The sequence below is a fragment of the Cladosporium halotolerans genome, assembly GCF_011745625.1.
Source record: "Cladosporium halotolerans strain TM138-S3 chromosome Unknown Sca5, whole genome shotgun sequence".
Lineage (NCBI taxonomy): Eukaryota > Fungi > Ascomycota > Dothideomycetes > Cladosporiales > Cladosporiaceae > Cladosporium > Cladosporium halotolerans.
The window spans coordinates 966,731-982,934 of NW_027191456.1; the positions used below are offsets into that span (position 1 = coordinate 966,731).

At 53.1% G+C, this 16,204-nt stretch overlaps 7 protein-coding genes across 7 annotated transcripts; 3 read left to right on the forward strand and 4 right to left on the reverse strand.

The window, feature by feature from the left end:
* Positions 1–377: 377 nt before the first annotated feature.
* On the reverse strand, positions 378–2,039 carry WHR41_02255 (uncharacterized protein; the record flags this gene model as incomplete). The annotated part of the gene is made up of 3 exons (XM_069370861.1): positions 1,835–2,039; positions 1,561–1,774; positions 378–1,398 (listed from the first exon to the last, which is right to left on the reverse strand). Exons 1-3 carry the CDS (start codon positions 1,971–1,973, stop codon positions 378–380), a joined length of 1,374 nt encoding a protein of 457 aa, XP_069232327.1. The 5' UTR covers positions 1,974–2,039.
* A 187-nt stretch (positions 2,040–2,226) lies between these two features.
* WHR41_02256 (uncharacterized protein) lies at positions 2,227–5,542 on the reverse strand. Its single transcript, XM_069370862.1, has 2 exons — positions 2,552–5,542; positions 2,227–2,497 (listed from the first exon to the last, which is right to left on the reverse strand). Exons 1-2 carry the CDS (start codon positions 5,297–5,299, stop codon positions 2,402–2,404), a joined length of 2,844 nt encoding a protein of 947 aa, XP_069232330.1. The 5' UTR covers positions 5,300–5,542; the 3' UTR covers positions 2,227–2,401.
* A 1,314-nt stretch (positions 5,543–6,856) lies between these two features.
* WHR41_02257 (uncharacterized protein) lies at positions 6,857–7,989 on the forward strand. Its single transcript, XM_069370863.1, has 4 exons — positions 6,857–6,981; positions 7,049–7,064; positions 7,122–7,356; positions 7,427–7,989. Exons 1-4 carry the CDS (start codon positions 6,969–6,971, stop codon positions 7,559–7,561), a joined length of 399 nt encoding a protein of 132 aa, XP_069232329.1. The 5' UTR covers positions 6,857–6,968; the 3' UTR covers positions 7,562–7,989.
* A 1,257-nt stretch (positions 7,990–9,246) lies between these two features.
* On the forward strand, positions 9,247–11,632 carry WHR41_02258 (uncharacterized protein). Its single transcript, XM_069370864.1, has 2 exons — positions 9,247–9,455; positions 9,515–11,632. Exons 1-2 carry the CDS (start codon positions 9,320–9,322, stop codon positions 11,254–11,256), a joined length of 1,878 nt encoding a protein of 625 aa, XP_069232326.1. The 5' UTR covers positions 9,247–9,319; the 3' UTR covers positions 11,257–11,632.
* A 191-nt stretch (positions 11,633–11,823) lies between these two features.
* On the forward strand, positions 11,824–12,621 carry WHR41_02259 (uncharacterized protein). The gene is made up of 2 exons (XM_069370865.1): positions 11,824–12,116; positions 12,200–12,621. The coding sequence occupies exons 1-2, from the start codon at positions 11,954–11,956 to the stop codon at positions 12,376–12,378; spliced, it is 342 nt and encodes a 113-aa protein (XP_069232325.1). The 5' UTR covers positions 11,824–11,953; the 3' UTR covers positions 12,379–12,621.
* Positions 12,622–12,928: 307 nt separating this feature from the next.
* Positions 12,929–13,660, reverse strand: WHR41_02260 (uncharacterized protein; the record flags this gene model as incomplete). Its single annotated transcript, XM_069370866.1, has 1 exon — positions 12,929–13,660. The coding sequence occupies one exon, from the start codon at positions 13,658–13,660 to the stop codon at positions 12,929–12,931; it is 732 nt and encodes a 243-aa protein (XP_069232093.1).
* A 1,530-nt stretch (positions 13,661–15,190) lies between these two features.
* WHR41_02261 (uncharacterized protein) lies at positions 15,191–16,082 on the reverse strand. The gene is made up of 3 exons (XM_069370867.1): positions 15,909–16,082; positions 15,654–15,806; positions 15,191–15,497 (listed from the first exon to the last, which is right to left on the reverse strand). The coding sequence occupies exons 1-3, from the start codon at positions 15,993–15,995 to the stop codon at positions 15,432–15,434; spliced, it is 306 nt and encodes a 101-aa protein (XP_069232094.1). The 5' UTR covers positions 15,996–16,082; the 3' UTR covers positions 15,191–15,431.
* Positions 16,083–16,204: the final 122 nt, after the last annotated feature.

Here is a 16,204-nt window from a genome sequence, read left to right on the forward strand (position 1 = left end):
GGCTCAGACGTTGTGTATTCATGCTTTCCTCATTGATTGCTACGAAAATTCGTGAATGGAGTAATAAAAAGCAGAAGACGACAGGAATAATCTCTCGCTCGTGTGTCGATTCGCTGAGCCTTTCCTGGCCCTCCCATCCCATGTGATGTACCGCCGTCCCAGCCGTGCCCCTTATCCTGTAAGTACCATTTCCCACCGACAAAAGTAGATCTCGTCTGAGCCGTGGCTTGAAACCGAAAGAACCCTCCAGCCCCAATCCAAGACAACGCCGTCGCCGCAAAGATTCATTTCCCATGCTTGCTTGCTTGCTCTGAGATCCCCGAAAATAGAAACCCCGCCCTCCCCCACAACTCCAGCCCAACATCACCCTCTCCCCCTCAATTGTAAATCAGCCTCCTCCTCGGACTCCCCTGCCCATCCCCAATCTCAAACCCGCGACTCGGCGCCGGCTCCAGCGCCGGCTTCCCATGCCACGGCGTGCCCCCGTACGCACCCGGCCCCTCCGCCGCCATCCCGCTGAACGATCGCTGCGGCGTCGGCGGCGGCGGGCCCGGAGCCCAGAAGTGCTGCGCGGCGGCCTGCTGGTGCTGCTGCTCCATGGCCTTGTTGCGCAGCACGCCGAAGGCGAAGTTCGACGTCGCGAAGCACCCGAAGATCAGCAGCGCCGTGAACAGCATCGCCTTGTAGCTGATGGGCTCGACGAAGGAGTTGAAGATCTCCGCGAAGGTGTGCGCGGAGACTTTGGCGCGCGCGATTTTCATCGGGTCCTGGCCCATCAGCTTGGCCCAAGCGTCGCATTGGACTTTGAGCGCGGGCGCGCGCGTGGCGGAGGCGCAGCCGTTGATGCGGAAGTTTTCGGTCGCGTCCGCGATGTTGGCGATTATGTCGGCGCTGAGGTCCCAGGCTTTCTTGTTGATGTCGTCTTGGATTGCGGTCCAGAAGCAGTAGATCATGTAGGCGCAGGCGCCGAGGAGGAAGGTGTTGAAGGCGAGCTGGGCGTAGAATGTGAGGATGTGGGGGACGGTGGGGTGGGCGCCGATGAATGTGAAGAGGGAGGACATCCAGTGGGGTTCTTTCGCGGCTGGTTGGGGTGTTTGAGGGGGTTCTGATGTGTGCTGGTGGTTGTGGCTGTTGTAGTTTGCGCTGCGTTTGCGCGGGCTGACTGTTCGTGAGGGGGCGATGACAAGCTCAGAGTCGTCGTTTTCAGCTTCCGATCCAGAGCCCGACATACTATATCGTGCCTGGATCGCGAGTTGTCGCTGTGCCTCTCTGCTTCTTTGCCTCCGTATGCGCTTCTCTTTGCTCTGAACAATGTCGCCTCTAGGAATCTCGCCACGTCCCGGGCTGTAGATCTGTTTCTTGAATCTCCCAAAAAAGCTCTCCTTCTTGCTTGGAGGGCTTGGCCGCCGTTCTCTCCTCTCTCGCTCCCTCTCTTTCGGTCGATCTCCCCGCTCTCTTTCCCTCTCTTTGCTTGGGCTCATTGATAAGCTTGACACGGTCGGAATGACCGGCGCACTCCTTGTATCAAGACCACCCAACCTCTTCCTTTCCAACGCTAACCGCTCCGCTGGCGTTCCCACCTCACTGTCGTCCTGCCTCTCCGGGCTCTTCGGCGTCTCTCCCGCACTCGAGTCCTCCATCGTAACATCCTGCGTCGTCTTCCTGGGCGTCGCAAATAACGAATTGAAAGCCGGCACGGGCGGCAAAGGCTTGGTAGGCGAAGTAGTCCTGCTGGCACCTGCTCGCGTGGGCGAGTCGAAAGCGTTCATATCTCCTTTGGGTGATCCGTCAGTCCTCTGGTCTCCTTTCGATCTCTGCCAAAGCGGAAACACACTCTTTCTGCCCGCGCCGGGCGTTGCTGGGAAGCGCTGCGAGTTCATGCTGACCGCTGCAAAAGGGCTTCGTGCGTCGAGCGGGCCGGTGCCGTTCTGGTACTCGAAGTCCATGGGACTCTCGTGGTACCGCTTCGACATGGTTGTTTGCAAATGCCGACGCTTATGCAATGTGGCAGACGCAAGGAGGAATGGTGGGGTAGGGGTGGTGTATGCGAAGGGCTGGCCCCAAAGTCCAAGAGGCAACCTTCAAGCAGTGTAAACAGTGCGGCTCGGTCCGGATGTGGCGGCGCAACAGCCCGCTTTGGCATCACCTATTCTCGCGACTTCACTACCAGAGTTTCACGACGATGAAGGAATTAATAATATTGACATGAGGGTTGCATATCAGCAACGGCATGGACTTTTGTTTGAATTGTGAAACGCTATACAACTGGTATTCCCTCTGTATGATGCATTGCCGAGCATGCTGAAATCCACCAATCCCTCCGCTACAACGCCCGACGCTTTGAAATGACGATATTGTTTTCGCGCCAGCTGGTTTTCTATTCACTGACGACCGTGCAGCCTTACACCGGGTAAGGCTTGCTGAGGCGCTCTTCCATGGCTTTCATCAATACAGGCGGCACTGCCTCGTCGGTCGCTCGGATGGTCAAGCGGTACATCTGAAAAGGTATTAGCGATGTCGCAAAGGGAAAGTGTGATCGAGATAGACGAACCTTGTTCTCTGCATTGGGCTCCAGTCTCAACAAGCAACCATACTTGCCACCGCTCGTGTGCAATACCGTCGCACCGACGAAATTCCTCACGTTAGGGTCGACGCCGTCCAGAATGCCCCACTTGAAGCCCTTCAACAACCTCCTAGTGTTGTCGCCGGAGACATCGAAACCCTGGAAGATTTTCTGCGCCTCGCGAGGGGCGCCGCCGATCTGCTTCCAGCGCTTGAAGAAGTCTTCGCCAGACAATACGGCACCCTCCATGTACTTGTGCAAGAGGACGGGAAGCTGAAGAGTAATTGCCTGCAGCGAGCCGGCGACGTAAGAAACGCGGATCGTAGGGGGCTGAGCGAACACTGATTTGGCCTCGAACATGATCATCTGGCTTGTCTGAGATCCGGAGTGTACGGTCGTGTCAGGTAAGCCCTTCATGTCGACCTTCAATGCGCCCGGAGATGGATTGTCGATCGTTGTCGTGAATGATTGAATGGGCGCGGATGATTTGTTGGAGAAATAGAGAATGATGCAGCCAACTTCGCTGCGGTATTCGGACCGCACGCCAATCTGGATCTGCACATCTTCGTAAAGCAGACCTTCAGGCTGCATCATCAGACGGTTGTAGCCAGGTTCCCAGTCTGGTGAAAGATGTGAAGCCGATGCGAGGTTGGGACCCGACGAAATGTTGAGCCCCAGCAGATCGTCTGTGGACTTGGCTGTACCATTTGCGCCAGTACCTCCGTTGACAGCAGCTGCACCGCTGGAAGCGTCCGCAACACCGGGCTTGCTCTGACTGCTGAAATCACGTTTGAGAGTCTGTGCCCGTTGCAAAGAGCCATCTTTCGTAGTCACAGACCATGTCCGCTTGTCGCCTACTGCCGCCTGCTTCTTGTCAAGACGGGCAAGTAGCGCAGATGTCCTCTCTGGGAAGGGCGGCATCTCATCGCAGACTGTGCGAAGAAGATCATCGGTCGGCATCGTAGCCATAGCCAAGTACTCGCAGGCGCGCTGTTGCAACTCTGAATCGATGGTGTGGCTGTAGACTCTGAAAGCCTGCAGAATCTGAGGTTTGATCTCGGGAAAGAGGTTGACGAATTTGACGAAAGCCGATAGGATCATGGCCCTCGTGCTCAGCGAGCACGCGTTGAATTTGTTTTGCAGAGCCATAAACTGTTCAATGGGACTCGACCCTTTGTTGTCCGCAATGAGATGTCCAAATTCGCCTAGCAAGTAGCTTCCGATCTTGACCAGCGTTTCGTGACAATGGTCGGCCTTGCAGTACTGCAGGATGTTCTTCGCCGCATATACCTGCAGCTCTTCATTGTTTGTGACAATTTGGATGACGCGCTGCCACACCTCGTCGCTGACGTGATCGCCAGCCATTGCAATGAGGCGCATGGAGATGTCCACGTACCATTTGACGTCCGTGGCATATTTTTCTGTGAGAATTGCGATCTTGAGTACCATCTCCTCGCGTATGGCGTAGTCTGCAGTTTGCAGGAACTTCAGCAATTCGTGAACAATTTTCTGTGAGTTTGTTGCATCGCACATGCTGTACAATAGGTCGAGGCCCTGTCGTCGCACCGTAATGTCTCTGTCCTTCAGAGATCCAATGATCAGGTCCTGATGCTTCTTGATGGGGTCCAGAGTCTCTGCTCGGACTGCGAGATGGGTCATTGCCTCAAGGCCCAGGTATCGGACATTGGTTTCGCGCGAACCGATGAATTTGCCCAGCCTGGATGATATCTGCACCATGAGATCCCGCTCCGTGTCCAGATGAATAATTAAATTAATGGCCTCGAATAGTACAGCATTCTGGGCGTTGTTTTGTTGGACGTTCTTCGGCATCTCCATCGCGTTATCCAGTATCCTTTGCAGTGACTCTCGCAGAATGCTCCGAACGTGGGTGTCCTCAGATGGCGGGAAGTACTGAAGGAGTCTGAGAAGCTTGACCTGCAGCCAAGGGCAAGGCACCTTGTAATACACATAGTCGCCAGAGTATTCTTGGTCGATGACGATCTTTCGTAGCCTCTGGCAAGCCTTGATGTAGGCTCCCTTGTATGCTTCAGGCTCATTCTGCGCCAAAGCAGCCACAAGCGAAGTTACTGAAAGGGCAACACCCATGTCCGGGTCATCCATGATTGCTATTATTCTTTCCCTCCACTCCAGTTGCACGATCGTGGGCACCTTGCGAAACAGTCGCAGCAAGGTCAAGGCAGCCTTCTTTTTCACGAACGGCTTTGACGTCGGCGAAATCAGCAGCCGGTGTACATCCGCAGAAAGAGCTTCTCCCATCTCCCTACTACCCACATTCGCGATCGCGTGTAATGCCAGGCAGTTGTTCAGCTCGTTGTGGTCTGCCAGGTCCTTCCGTATGCTGTTTACCACCAAGTGCAGCAGTTCATGCTGCTCATGCAAGAACAATGTCACAGCAAGGTATCCAATCTGCTTTTCTGAGTATTTGTTCGCAGACACCAGGTTCACAGCCTCCAAGTGTCCGAAGTCCACGTTCCAGCCCAAAATGTAGATGTACAGCAGCTTGCAGACGTATTTCTTCTTGTCATATCCAGTCAGACTTCCGCCCTTGAATTTTGATCGAATGTTTGCCAGCTCCTTGTTGATGCGCTTCTCTTCGAGTTCGCGGGCGCGCGCATTGCGCAGATCGGCTATAAAGGAGACTAGGCCGCGCATGGTGTTGTCCTTGCTGGAGGAACCCATGCCACGGTTGAACATGGCGGCGGCCGCTTGCGCCATGGTGGGCGAGGTGTGTGTCGCGGTTGTCACTGGACGTTTGACTGGCGCAATGCTATTCCAAGACCAGGATTGGGTGTGGAGAGATGGTAGGCGTCAAGGGTCAAGGGACAAGCTTCGACTTTGATCTCGCTAGCTCTGGCAGCGTGCCAAGTAGAGTAGGAGAGGTCGCCAGTGTGCCAGATGAACAGCGTGTTATTTGCTGTTCATGTCGTCGTGGGTTGGGAGTGTACGTACTGTGCACCATCATCGAGGGGTGGTGTTAACGGCCGGCATCACCGGGCTGACAGCGCCGAAGTGGGACGAGAGTCCCGCGTGAAGAAGAGCACAAGCCAGTGTTCACCTGCACGAGCTTGAGATCCGACCATCGCAGCTCTGACCCCTGCATACAATACACGTCTCGCAGAGCTACATAGCATTTTTGGGAAGACTCCAACGTCTTTTGAACATCTGTACTATGCAAAATGGCCACCGTGTTCATGTTCACTGCCGCCGCTCGACCAGAGTTGCCACGATACAGAGTACCGAGCATCACGGCATAACTCACGTTATTAAACGCTGAACGAGACAGCAAGACCATGGCAAAGTCTCTAGTCGCCTTGATTCAGATGGGTGTAAGCGCTCAAGAGAGGCTGAACAACCCGAAGTTGGAGGTCTTCCATTTGCTCCCAGAACGCTAATGCTCATCTACCAGCGAACGGTGGATCTATCAGATATCTACCTGGTTGGTTTTCCATCGTAGGGTCTCTGTCACGCGAAGCGATCAAGACCAGCAAGATTGAAAGGCAAGTATGTTATCGCCTTGCAGGCCAGACTTTACGGACAATGAACATGCACTGTCATCAAACCAATGTCAATGGAGGCGGTCAGATCCTATGGTGGGATCGAGGGCTTTAGACTCCCATCGAGGTCATGATTGCTTGTAATAATCTCTGTTGATTTTGAGGTATCTATGTTTGAGAGACGTCAAGATGCAACTGGCGGCACTCTCGGGACTCTCTACGCCAGGGATTTATCCAGTGTCTTTACGGAACTGATATCGTTATACATTTAGCAGCGGATGACATTCGTGTGATGAATCGGCTTGTCTTCGGATAGTGGGAAGGGCCGTGCTGTCATGCCAGACCGCTCTTTAATTGACCGAGGAACCTTGTAACTAGAGGAGGGCCGGGAGATACTAGACGGTTCTGCGAGCGAAAAGATGTATGTCTAGCCTGTTGGGGGACCTCGGTGCCCTTGTCTTGTCATTTGGGGTAAGTGCCTGACAGGGCCAGATGCTGGATTTGAGGTGCAAGCATCGTATCGCAGTGATCGCAGTAATTGTGAGTATATAAAAAGTCAATGTGTTTCCCTTCATAAGGTACGAATTATCTAAATCCAGATTAATAAAGGTAGCGTTCGCGTTTTGAAACAAGGTTGGCTATGTCAGCCAAGGACTGGGATCAGCGTTTTGAAGATTCACGAGTTGTTGGAGGGGCAAGGCGGAAAGATGGGCCCCGCGCGCATCGTGGAGCCGGGGCTGCAACAGGAGCAAGCACCAACAATTTGTTTCAACCACTGCACCAACACTCCAAACACTCGAACCAACTTCACCTCCCTCCGATCCTCAAACGAAAACAAACACTAGCACAGATTCGACTCAAGCGTCTTCACATCTACACATACATCCATCATGTCTTGGCAAGGTAAGCACGTCGTCCAGTCATCAGCGACCCCAACTCGAGGCACAGAGCTAACATGCGCGGTTCGCAGCATATGTTGACCAGAGGTACACATCATGTCGCCTGTAACACCTACCAGCGATCGCCTACTAATTACCTTCCAGCCTCGTCGCCACCGGCAACGTCGACAAGGCCGCCATCTTCAACGATGCCGGCAACAGCGTCTGGGCCACTTCCTCCGGCTTCACCGTGTCGCCCGCCGAGATGCAGGAGGTCGTCAACGCATACAACGATAAGGGTACCGATGGCGTGAAGCAGGTTCAGAGCACCGGTCTGCACATCGCTGGCGAGAGATTCGTGGTCATCAAGGCGGACGAGAGGAGTATTTACGGCAAGAAGGTAAGAGACTTGTCAACAACTGCAAGGCGGCACCAGAACATGGAAAGATGCTGATACATTTGGACTACAGGGCAGAGAGGGCGTTGTCATCGTCAAGACCACCAATGCCATCCTTGTGACCCACTACCCCGAGAGCGTCCAGCCGGGCGCCGCCGCCAACACCGTCGAGCAGCTTGCCGACTACCTCGTCAATGTCGGCTACTAGACTCAACCGAAAAAGTAAATTGACCAGCCAAATCGAATTCTCCTTTTGGCCATAATGAAGCAACGGAGCGTATGGATAAGCGCGTAGATTGAATCCCACCCGGATTAGAGAGAGAAAGGAGCGAACGAATCGGAGCGGCCTTGAGACGAGCAAAGAGACATCATCTCAGCGCAAACCTGTGCAAGCAAACAAAGCATCAAATGTGCATACGAAGCTGAGATTTCTCGTTTGTCTTGTCATAATGATGGTTGTAATAGTGGGTTTCGGCGCTCTCGACATCTTTCCCTTTCATTTCACGCTTATTATCTCGCTATCTGATGTCTGTCCGCTAGCGGACTGGTATATGCCCAAATGCGGTCACAAGGCCGCGCAATATTGGACCTGCCGTCGCGCCGTGAGGCGTCGCGTTATTTCACTGTCCTTGCATATCGTGCGAATGCCCCATTGCCTTTCCCAACATGGCAACTGCCTTGCCCCCGAATGAACGCCTCGCTGGAAAAGCAATTCTGACGGCGCCAAACGAATAGTTGAGGAAAGCATTTCTCACCCCTGAATCCGCAAACCCTCGCAACCTTCAACGTCTCCTGCCACCGCGATCCCGACTGTAGCTCCGGTCCCGGCTTGCGCTCCTATTGCTGTTGACCGAATAGCTTGGGCTACGCCTTCTACCACCACCCCTTGGCGGACTATAGTCGCGCTCCCTTCTCCGTGGTGGAGGGCTGCGGCTCGGACTCCTGCTGTCGTAACTCGGGCTCCGGCGTCTCCGTGGCGGAGGGCTGCGGTCTGGCGAATAGCTGCGAGGTCGGTAGCTCCGACCGTCGTCTCTGTATGCAGGTCCTCTCCCCCCTCCTCTTCCCCCGCGACCGAACGCTCTCTCTGGTCCAGGGCGCGAGGGCGGCGGCTCGCGGTATCTGTGCGGCTCTCCGAACCGATTGGGAGGCGGTCTTCTGGGCGCAGGGCTTCGACTGAAGCGTCTCCTGGGCAGTACAATCGAGACATTGATGGTCGCACCGTCAAGCTGCGCTTCGTGCATGTGTGCAATAGCGCTCTCGGCGTGCGCAGGTGTGGCATACAGTACGTACGCAATGCCGCGGTTCGTCAAGAACTGGCGGTTGATTGGCATTTCCAGATCCTCAATGTCGCCGTAGTTCCCGAAGATCTCGCGCAGGTGAGATTCATTGACGTTTTTTGTGAGCTTCTCGATCACGATTTTGGCGCTGCGCGGCTGGCGTTCTGGGCTCGCCGGCCTGGGTGATCGCGCGCGAGAAACGCTACGCGAGCGGCTGTCGCGTGTACCATTGGCTCCTCCTCGACTGCGCGACCGTGTTCTCGTCCTCGAGCGCGAGTTATCGCGTGGAGTGACGGAACGCGCCTGTGACCTGGATCGCGTGTCGTCGTCCATGGGTGTGAGAGAGCGGCCGCGGGAGACGCTGCGCCTGTCGGACATTTCGGGCGCTCAATGGTGTGGGCCAGATAAAAACGATGCGATCAGGTTATCCGGGTGGTGAGAATTGTCTGTCGAATTAGGCCGTGGGAGGACTCGCTTGAGAGTCGGATGTTTGCAGCTCGCATGCCGTTTTCCTGCGAACTTTGGCTCAAGCTTGCTCCCTTGCTTCGAGCTCGCAGCAGCGCTCCACCTGCCCTGACGTAGCCGCGTCTCGTCCCGTTGCCTTTCATCAAGGTCCAGCCACCCTCAAAGGCGCGTCTGTATCGCGTGCCAGTCGATGCTTAAGCATCACTGTTTTTCGAACCTACATCATGACACCGCTTCAGTCTGCCTTGCTGCTAGCGTTCTCACATCTTGCATACGCCGAGCAGCCATCTGCGCCGGCACCCATAAGCGCGCCCTTGCGCGAGCTACCTTGGGGGCAACTGAACTTCCTGCATACAACAGGTAGGTGAACTGTGCAGTATCGCTGGTCAGCCTGTGGACTAATCGACTCATCTATAAAGACACGCATGGCTGGCATGGTGGTCACCTTCAAGAACCGCAGTACAGCGCAGATTGGGGTGACTACATCAGCTTTGCTAAACACTTGCATAAGCGAGCCGATGAGGATGGCTCAGATCTTCTGCTGATTGATACCGGTGACCGGGTCGAGGGCAATGGCCTCTACGATGCCAGCAACCCGAAGGGTAAATATACATTCGATATCTTCAAGCACCAAAACATCGATGTGATCACGAGTGGCAATCACGAGCTTTACCTCAGTAACTCCAGTAACAACGAGTACTACAACACCGTACCAAACTTCAAGCAGTCGTATATTGCTTCAAATCTGGACATTCAGAATCCCAAAACGGGCGAGCTGGAACCTCTTGCACCAAGATACCGAAAGTTCACCACGAAGAACCAGGGTATTCGCATTATCTCGTTTGGATTTCTGTTCAATTTCCATGGAAATGCGAACAATACGGTGGTGCAGCCTGTTCAGGAGACTGTCAAGGAGCAATGGTTCCAAGACGCTATCAGGATCAAGGACGTCGATTTGTTCCTTGTAGCTGGACATGTACCGGTTAGAAACAGCGAAGAGTACGATCTGATTTACAAAGCGATTCGAAACGCTAGATGGGACACGCCTATTGTGTTCTTCGGCGGCCACACGCATATCCGTGATTACAGGAAGTGGGAGAAAGCAGCTCAGGGCATTGAGAGTGGTCGCTACATGGAGACACTTGGCTTTTTGTCGATGTCTGGCCTGAACTCTGAGAAGAAGGGACTCGTTGTGCCCGAGAAATCAGGTCTATCGTACCAGAGGCTGTACATCGACAACAATCTGCACTCTCTGCACCATCACTCAGGCACCAATGCTACTACCTTCTCGACGGACGTTGGGAAGAACGTCTCGCAAGCCATATACCAAGCTCGCAACAATCTAAACCTGGACCACGCATTTGGTTGCGCTCCCACGGACTACTGGCTCAGCCGGGCACCCTACCCATCTGATCAGAGCTTGTTGAGCTGGTTAGAAAAGAGCGTGCTCCCGGATACCTTCAGCGGGGGTAAGACGCCTTCGATTGTCATCACCAACACTGGAGCCATGCGCTTCGACATCTTCAAAGGACCGTTCACTATAGATAGCACGTTCTTGGTATCTCCATTCACAAGTGGCTTCAGAAAGGCCGTAAATGTGCCTTACAAAGCGGCTAGCCAGGTCCTTCAGCTCCTCAACAACGAAGGCCCTATCCTGCTCGAAGATCTCCTGGCTCTCAAAGAACAGGGACTCGACACAATGGGGACTCATAGACTGGACGATCTTGCCCCTCCTCTTCCTCCCGTAAACCTGGCAACTTTGATCGATCAATCACCAACGAAGCACGCACTATTCCGCTCCGAGCAGCAAAGCCCGATCGAAGGCCCTGGAGTCGTCTCCGACAAACCCAATATACCTGGATACACCACAGTTGATGACATGGGCAGCGATGGGGATGACACCATTCACGAGCGGATTAAGTTCTACGATGTTCCGAACTGCGTTGGGGCTAGCGTGAATTTCGATCCGGCCGACAAGACTGGTGCTCCAGAGAAGATAGACCTGGTGTACAACGAGTTCGTTCAAGATTGGGTTCTCTTGGCTTTGAGGTTCCTGGGGGTGAAATATGAGAAGGAAGATACAAGAAGCGCGCTGGACGGAAAGACGATGACAGATGTCATTAGCGATTGGGTTGGTGAGCATTGGAAGTGCGAGAATTAAAGATACATTTCAAGCGAACGGGAACGACCGCCTCGAACTCAACCATAAATCGTAGTCTTGAAAGCGTCCACTTCTCACCCGAAGGTTTGTAGCCTTCGGAAGACTATGACGTGTTTGGGTACAGGCGAAATACAGGTTCTCTGAGTTAAAGCCTTTGTCTCCATGTTCTACAAGAGAAGTAAGTATATCACTCCTATTTCTTTCGGGAGGACACAGACATCCAGAGATCACGGGCTGCTTTACACAAGGTATCATGGAACCTCAGACCTTGATCTTTCAGAGGAGCAATGAGTGATGGGTGCCAATGACAATCGTTGTTCGTCAGAATCAACGCAATGAAATCAGCCAGTCTTTCAAATGCCAATCAGAAGTCGAGTTTCGCTTGCTTACCTCCCAGCTCCATAGCGCAGCAGAAGTTTCCAGTTGGGTGGTTCGAGAAGCTGGCGGCGGGCGCGCTACGATCGAGAGCAGCCAATCACGAGCTCTGCAGAGGTAAAGATCCACGTGAATGACCACGATTGATAGCATGAATATCAGATGGCAGCAGGCATAAAACAGCTCGTCTCTACTCTTCGATCAGCTGTTTGCATTCATTCATCACGAAACCTCGACATCAACTGATCCAAGCATCAACCACCCTTTGCCATCATCCAATTCAATTAACCCGACCAACAACCAACAACAACTTCACATCACAATGTCTGCCACCGCTGCCATTCCTGCCACCTGCTGCGGTCGCGAGGGAGGGTGCATTTGCGCCTCCGAGGCTAAGTGCTCCTGCGGCAAGCAGCCTGCCCTCCACTGTACCTGCGAGAAGGCTCAAACCGAGAACAAGACCTCAGGAGCTAGGTGCTCTTGCAGTAAGTTTATGATCGGCAATGGCCAACACCGATACCGCTGTCTTTCAGATTGATCGTCCGACGGAAACTGACTCCTATGACAGACCAGCGTCCTGCCGGCGAGTGCACTTGCAGCCGTTCTAGCAACGAGAACAGCAAGCCCACCGGCTCCGCCTGCGCCTGTGGCAAGAGGTCTCAGGATGCTTGCAACTGCGGTGGCACTGAGATTGGCCAGGCTTCGGACCTCGAGACCGACTTCACCACCAAGGCCTCTGGTGCCTAAATCATTTTGAGCATGGGCTGTGGCATGGGGAGCTAGCATGTGGCGTTTGGGGCTGAGGCGTTTGGGCGGTAAGGTTATGGCATGAATGGACGAGTACCCAAACATTTGCTTTGAACGGAATCATGATCGTGTAATACGAAAACCAAATCAAGAAATCGGCGACCGTCCATTTTACACGTAATGTGCCAAACAGGCGATGGGTAGAGATGGTGTAGAACACCTCAATCCATTGATGCTCATCTATCTTCCCCTCCGTTCTCTAAAAGTCGTGTCATCATCTCTGACTATGTAACGTTGCACCATGAGCCGCATGGGCTTCTTCACCGTATAGCGTCTAGATTCCAAATTTCTTTCGCTCTAGAATCCAGCCCAGCTAATAAACTTCCAAGTCCAGGACTGTTCATCACATATGCCCGGAAGTCATTCCTCAACTCGTGACTATACGAATTAGGTTGTTCAAGAGATACGAGCCATAGTCGTGGGGATCTCAAATCCTTGTGTTCTGGTATACGCAACCGGAGTGATCAGGACTCTGACGCAAGGCTGGAGCTCACTGATCAGCAGCTTGTTCTTTCCTGTGTTGTTCCTTCAACCTCTTCTCAATCTTCATGAATTCCCGGATTCCCACTGGCACGCCTTCGAAGAGGTCTTTCTCTCCTTCATCGGCTCCCTCCATCACGTCCCAGTTTGTCTCTGATCCTCCACCATCGTCGTCCATACTTGTTGCTGCATGCGTGGGCATACCGCCTTCTTTCGACATCATTCCAGTAGCCTGTCCCTTGATGCGCTGCTCTTGCATCTTTTGTCGTGCCTCCTTGCTCGCCGCTGCCCACTCTTCCAATTCGTCCCGATAGCGATCCCAAACGCAATTTACGCATCCAGACATACAGCAGTTGTCTGGCTCATCTGGACGAGGAGGCACAAGCACACCGGCAATGTTCGTAGAAGCTTTCTTGAGTTCCGCCTCTCGCGCGTCAGGATCAGCTGTCCGCGAGCCAAACAGTGCTTGCGCTTTAAGCGCCTGCTCCTCCGGTCCAGTTCTCGGTCGCTCGATGGGTGGCGGAGTCGCAGGAGGAGGTACACTATTCGTGCCTGCCTGTACGGGGTTTAAAGGCGCGTTTAGCGAGTCCTCGGCGTATTCATCGATTCTTTGGGCGTCGGCGGACTTGTGCCTGATTCCGAAGGCACTGCGGTGTGCGTTGACTCTCGCGGGCCTGCATTGCACTCGTTTGAGCGTGGAAATTGCCAGAGAAGTGCATTGTGACCGCATTCTCTGGTGCATGGAAATTGTAGAGTTGGGCGAAGGAAAACACGAGCGATTGATCTGCTTTCCGCTTTGCGACCTCACTTCGCGCGGACTGTGACGTCAGGCTTGCAGCGATCTCATACCATGTGTGAATCGGATTTCCGTGGCCATTATGGCGAAGCGGCTAGACCAGTTCGAAGAGCTGACTCTAATTTGACAGGAAACAACTACGGTTCGGAGAGAACGAATTCAATGATTATCGAGACTGCCTTGGTGGGACGGAGGATGCTTGTAGGTTTTGCGGTGACTTGAAGCTTCACGCGAACCTAAAGATGAGACTTATCACAAGGCCCAAGATCGAAAAAGGCAACATGGTTTTAGCATACATTAGATGAGGCATAGAGACGTGCTTTCGATTTTCACTCCACCAGGGCGCTCACTTGAGGACATACCGGACGGTAGGGCTACCTTGATCCTCACTTCATTTGAACCTAGGTTTTCAAACAACGAAGGCAAGCACTGGCGCATGATCCAAGCTGTCACTGTAATATCAAATTGCGCATACATTTTGATGCGTCAAATGAAGTATGTGTAGGTCCCAACCAGCGCAAAAGAATCCAACATAAGGCTATTTGCAATGATTTGCATAGGATTCGTAAGGTAGCTTCGGTTTTAACGGCAGCCGAAGCTGAAATAGGCGTAAGAACGGAGCAGCAAGAATCTTCGGTAACTTCGTCTATGCACCCAATCACGTCTTTAGAGAGATATTGCGTTGTCGACCTCGGACGGCCATTGCAACCCTCACATTAGCCTCACATCATCTTTATGCTGCCCTCACATTGACCTCGAAAGTTTGTTGCTGACTCCAACACGCCTCGTCCCATCTCACCTCAGACTGGAATAAAAAAGACCTCTCTGCCAGTGGCACTTGTGATTATGCATACATTAGGAACAATTCGAGGCAAAAAAGAGATTACCGTGGACGCGGTTCGAACGCGCGCGGATCGCTCCAGTAGAGTAATGTTGAGGTCAACTTAAATCTACCGCCTTAGACCACCTGGGGAAATGTTAACGGAGGCCCCTGATTGGCCTGATTCCGGAAGAAAACTTACTCGGCCACCACGGTGTGCATTTTGACGTCATTTCGGTCTTTTACAGCTATAACTACTATAAACCAACACAGTTTGACTAGGAAGCATGTGAATCAGCCAGCTTCACGTTTGGTTCAGTGTCATGGCGCTCGAGGGGATCGAATTGTGATTGCATTTTCGTAAATTGAGTTCACAATGTGAGATTACACCTAGTCATCTATCTTGAATGCTTCAGCAAACTTGAGGGAGCATACGTTTCGGGTCGTCACTACTGGTGCCCATATGTAGCCAGTGACAACTCCATGTGGGTTCTTATACCACATCATTCTCGCAGAACAAGTCGATTGAGACATTAATGCATCATCGGCAGCACACCATATGCCACTCCTTGAACGAGCGCGAACATAGACCTCTCGGTTTCCCATAGCTCACTGAGAACTAAGGAAACCTAGCCGCTCCCGCTTGGGCTGATAACTTGTATGGAACATGGAATGGTATGGTTCTTTTTCCTTTCACATGGTAATACACCGAATCTCATGTACCTCGCTGCTGCATGATTGAATCTTGTGGTACACCGCCATTATATGTACACTTTCCCTCGAAATGATGTTGGCTTGCAGCGCAAAAGCCGATCCTCTACCCCCAATGTTCTTGCACAACTCGTAACCAGAGTTGTTACTTCTTCGCTCAATACCATCGCACGATTTGTTGCTCGTTCAAGAGGGACGGCCGGGGAAAGTGCGGAGACCGTCGCGGGAGGTGGCAGACGCGCGCTTGAAGCTCTGGGTCGCTCATCAGTATAATGCCATCGAAAGAAGTGAGCTGAATCTAGACAAGCAGAAGCTGCCGATTCGATCGTGCCGCGTGGGCTAAACACAACGGCGCTCCCACTCCTGCTAATGTCCATAACGCCCAACTTCTTCTCAACATGTACTTACAGAGTCGCACTCCTCCCAAGCCCTTCCAGCGCCGAATCCAAGACCTGTGAAGACTGGCCACGACCTGCGTTTGAAAAGGAGGACGGAGAAGATTACACCAAAAGACGCGCCGAGGGTGCTGCGGATGAGGAGAGTGCTAAGGCAGTGGTCCCACTGCAAGGCTAGTTAGCTTGCGTTCCCAGCATACATCGGCGATACGGATAATTTCTCCCCATCGACCCAGTCTCTGATATGCTCTTGGCAAGCACTTCATACCTTCTCGTTAAGCAGAGCCTCACTCATCGGCCTGTTGGGGCGGGCCGCAGCGGCGGTGATGGGCGCGTTGGTGTTTGAGTCGGCCATTGTGTATGTGTGGATAGTCTTGGAAGTGACAGAAAGACAAGAGTCGTAGCGAACTTGACACCTCCAATTGCTAGAGCGTTATGCGATCTTGAGGGAGCTCGTGAAGTCCAATGCTGGAGCTGTTAAGCTGCCGGGATTGTCCGCGCGAGTGCACGGGCCACAATCAAAAAGTTGAAACCGCCAAAGATCTTAGATTCGGGGCGAATCCA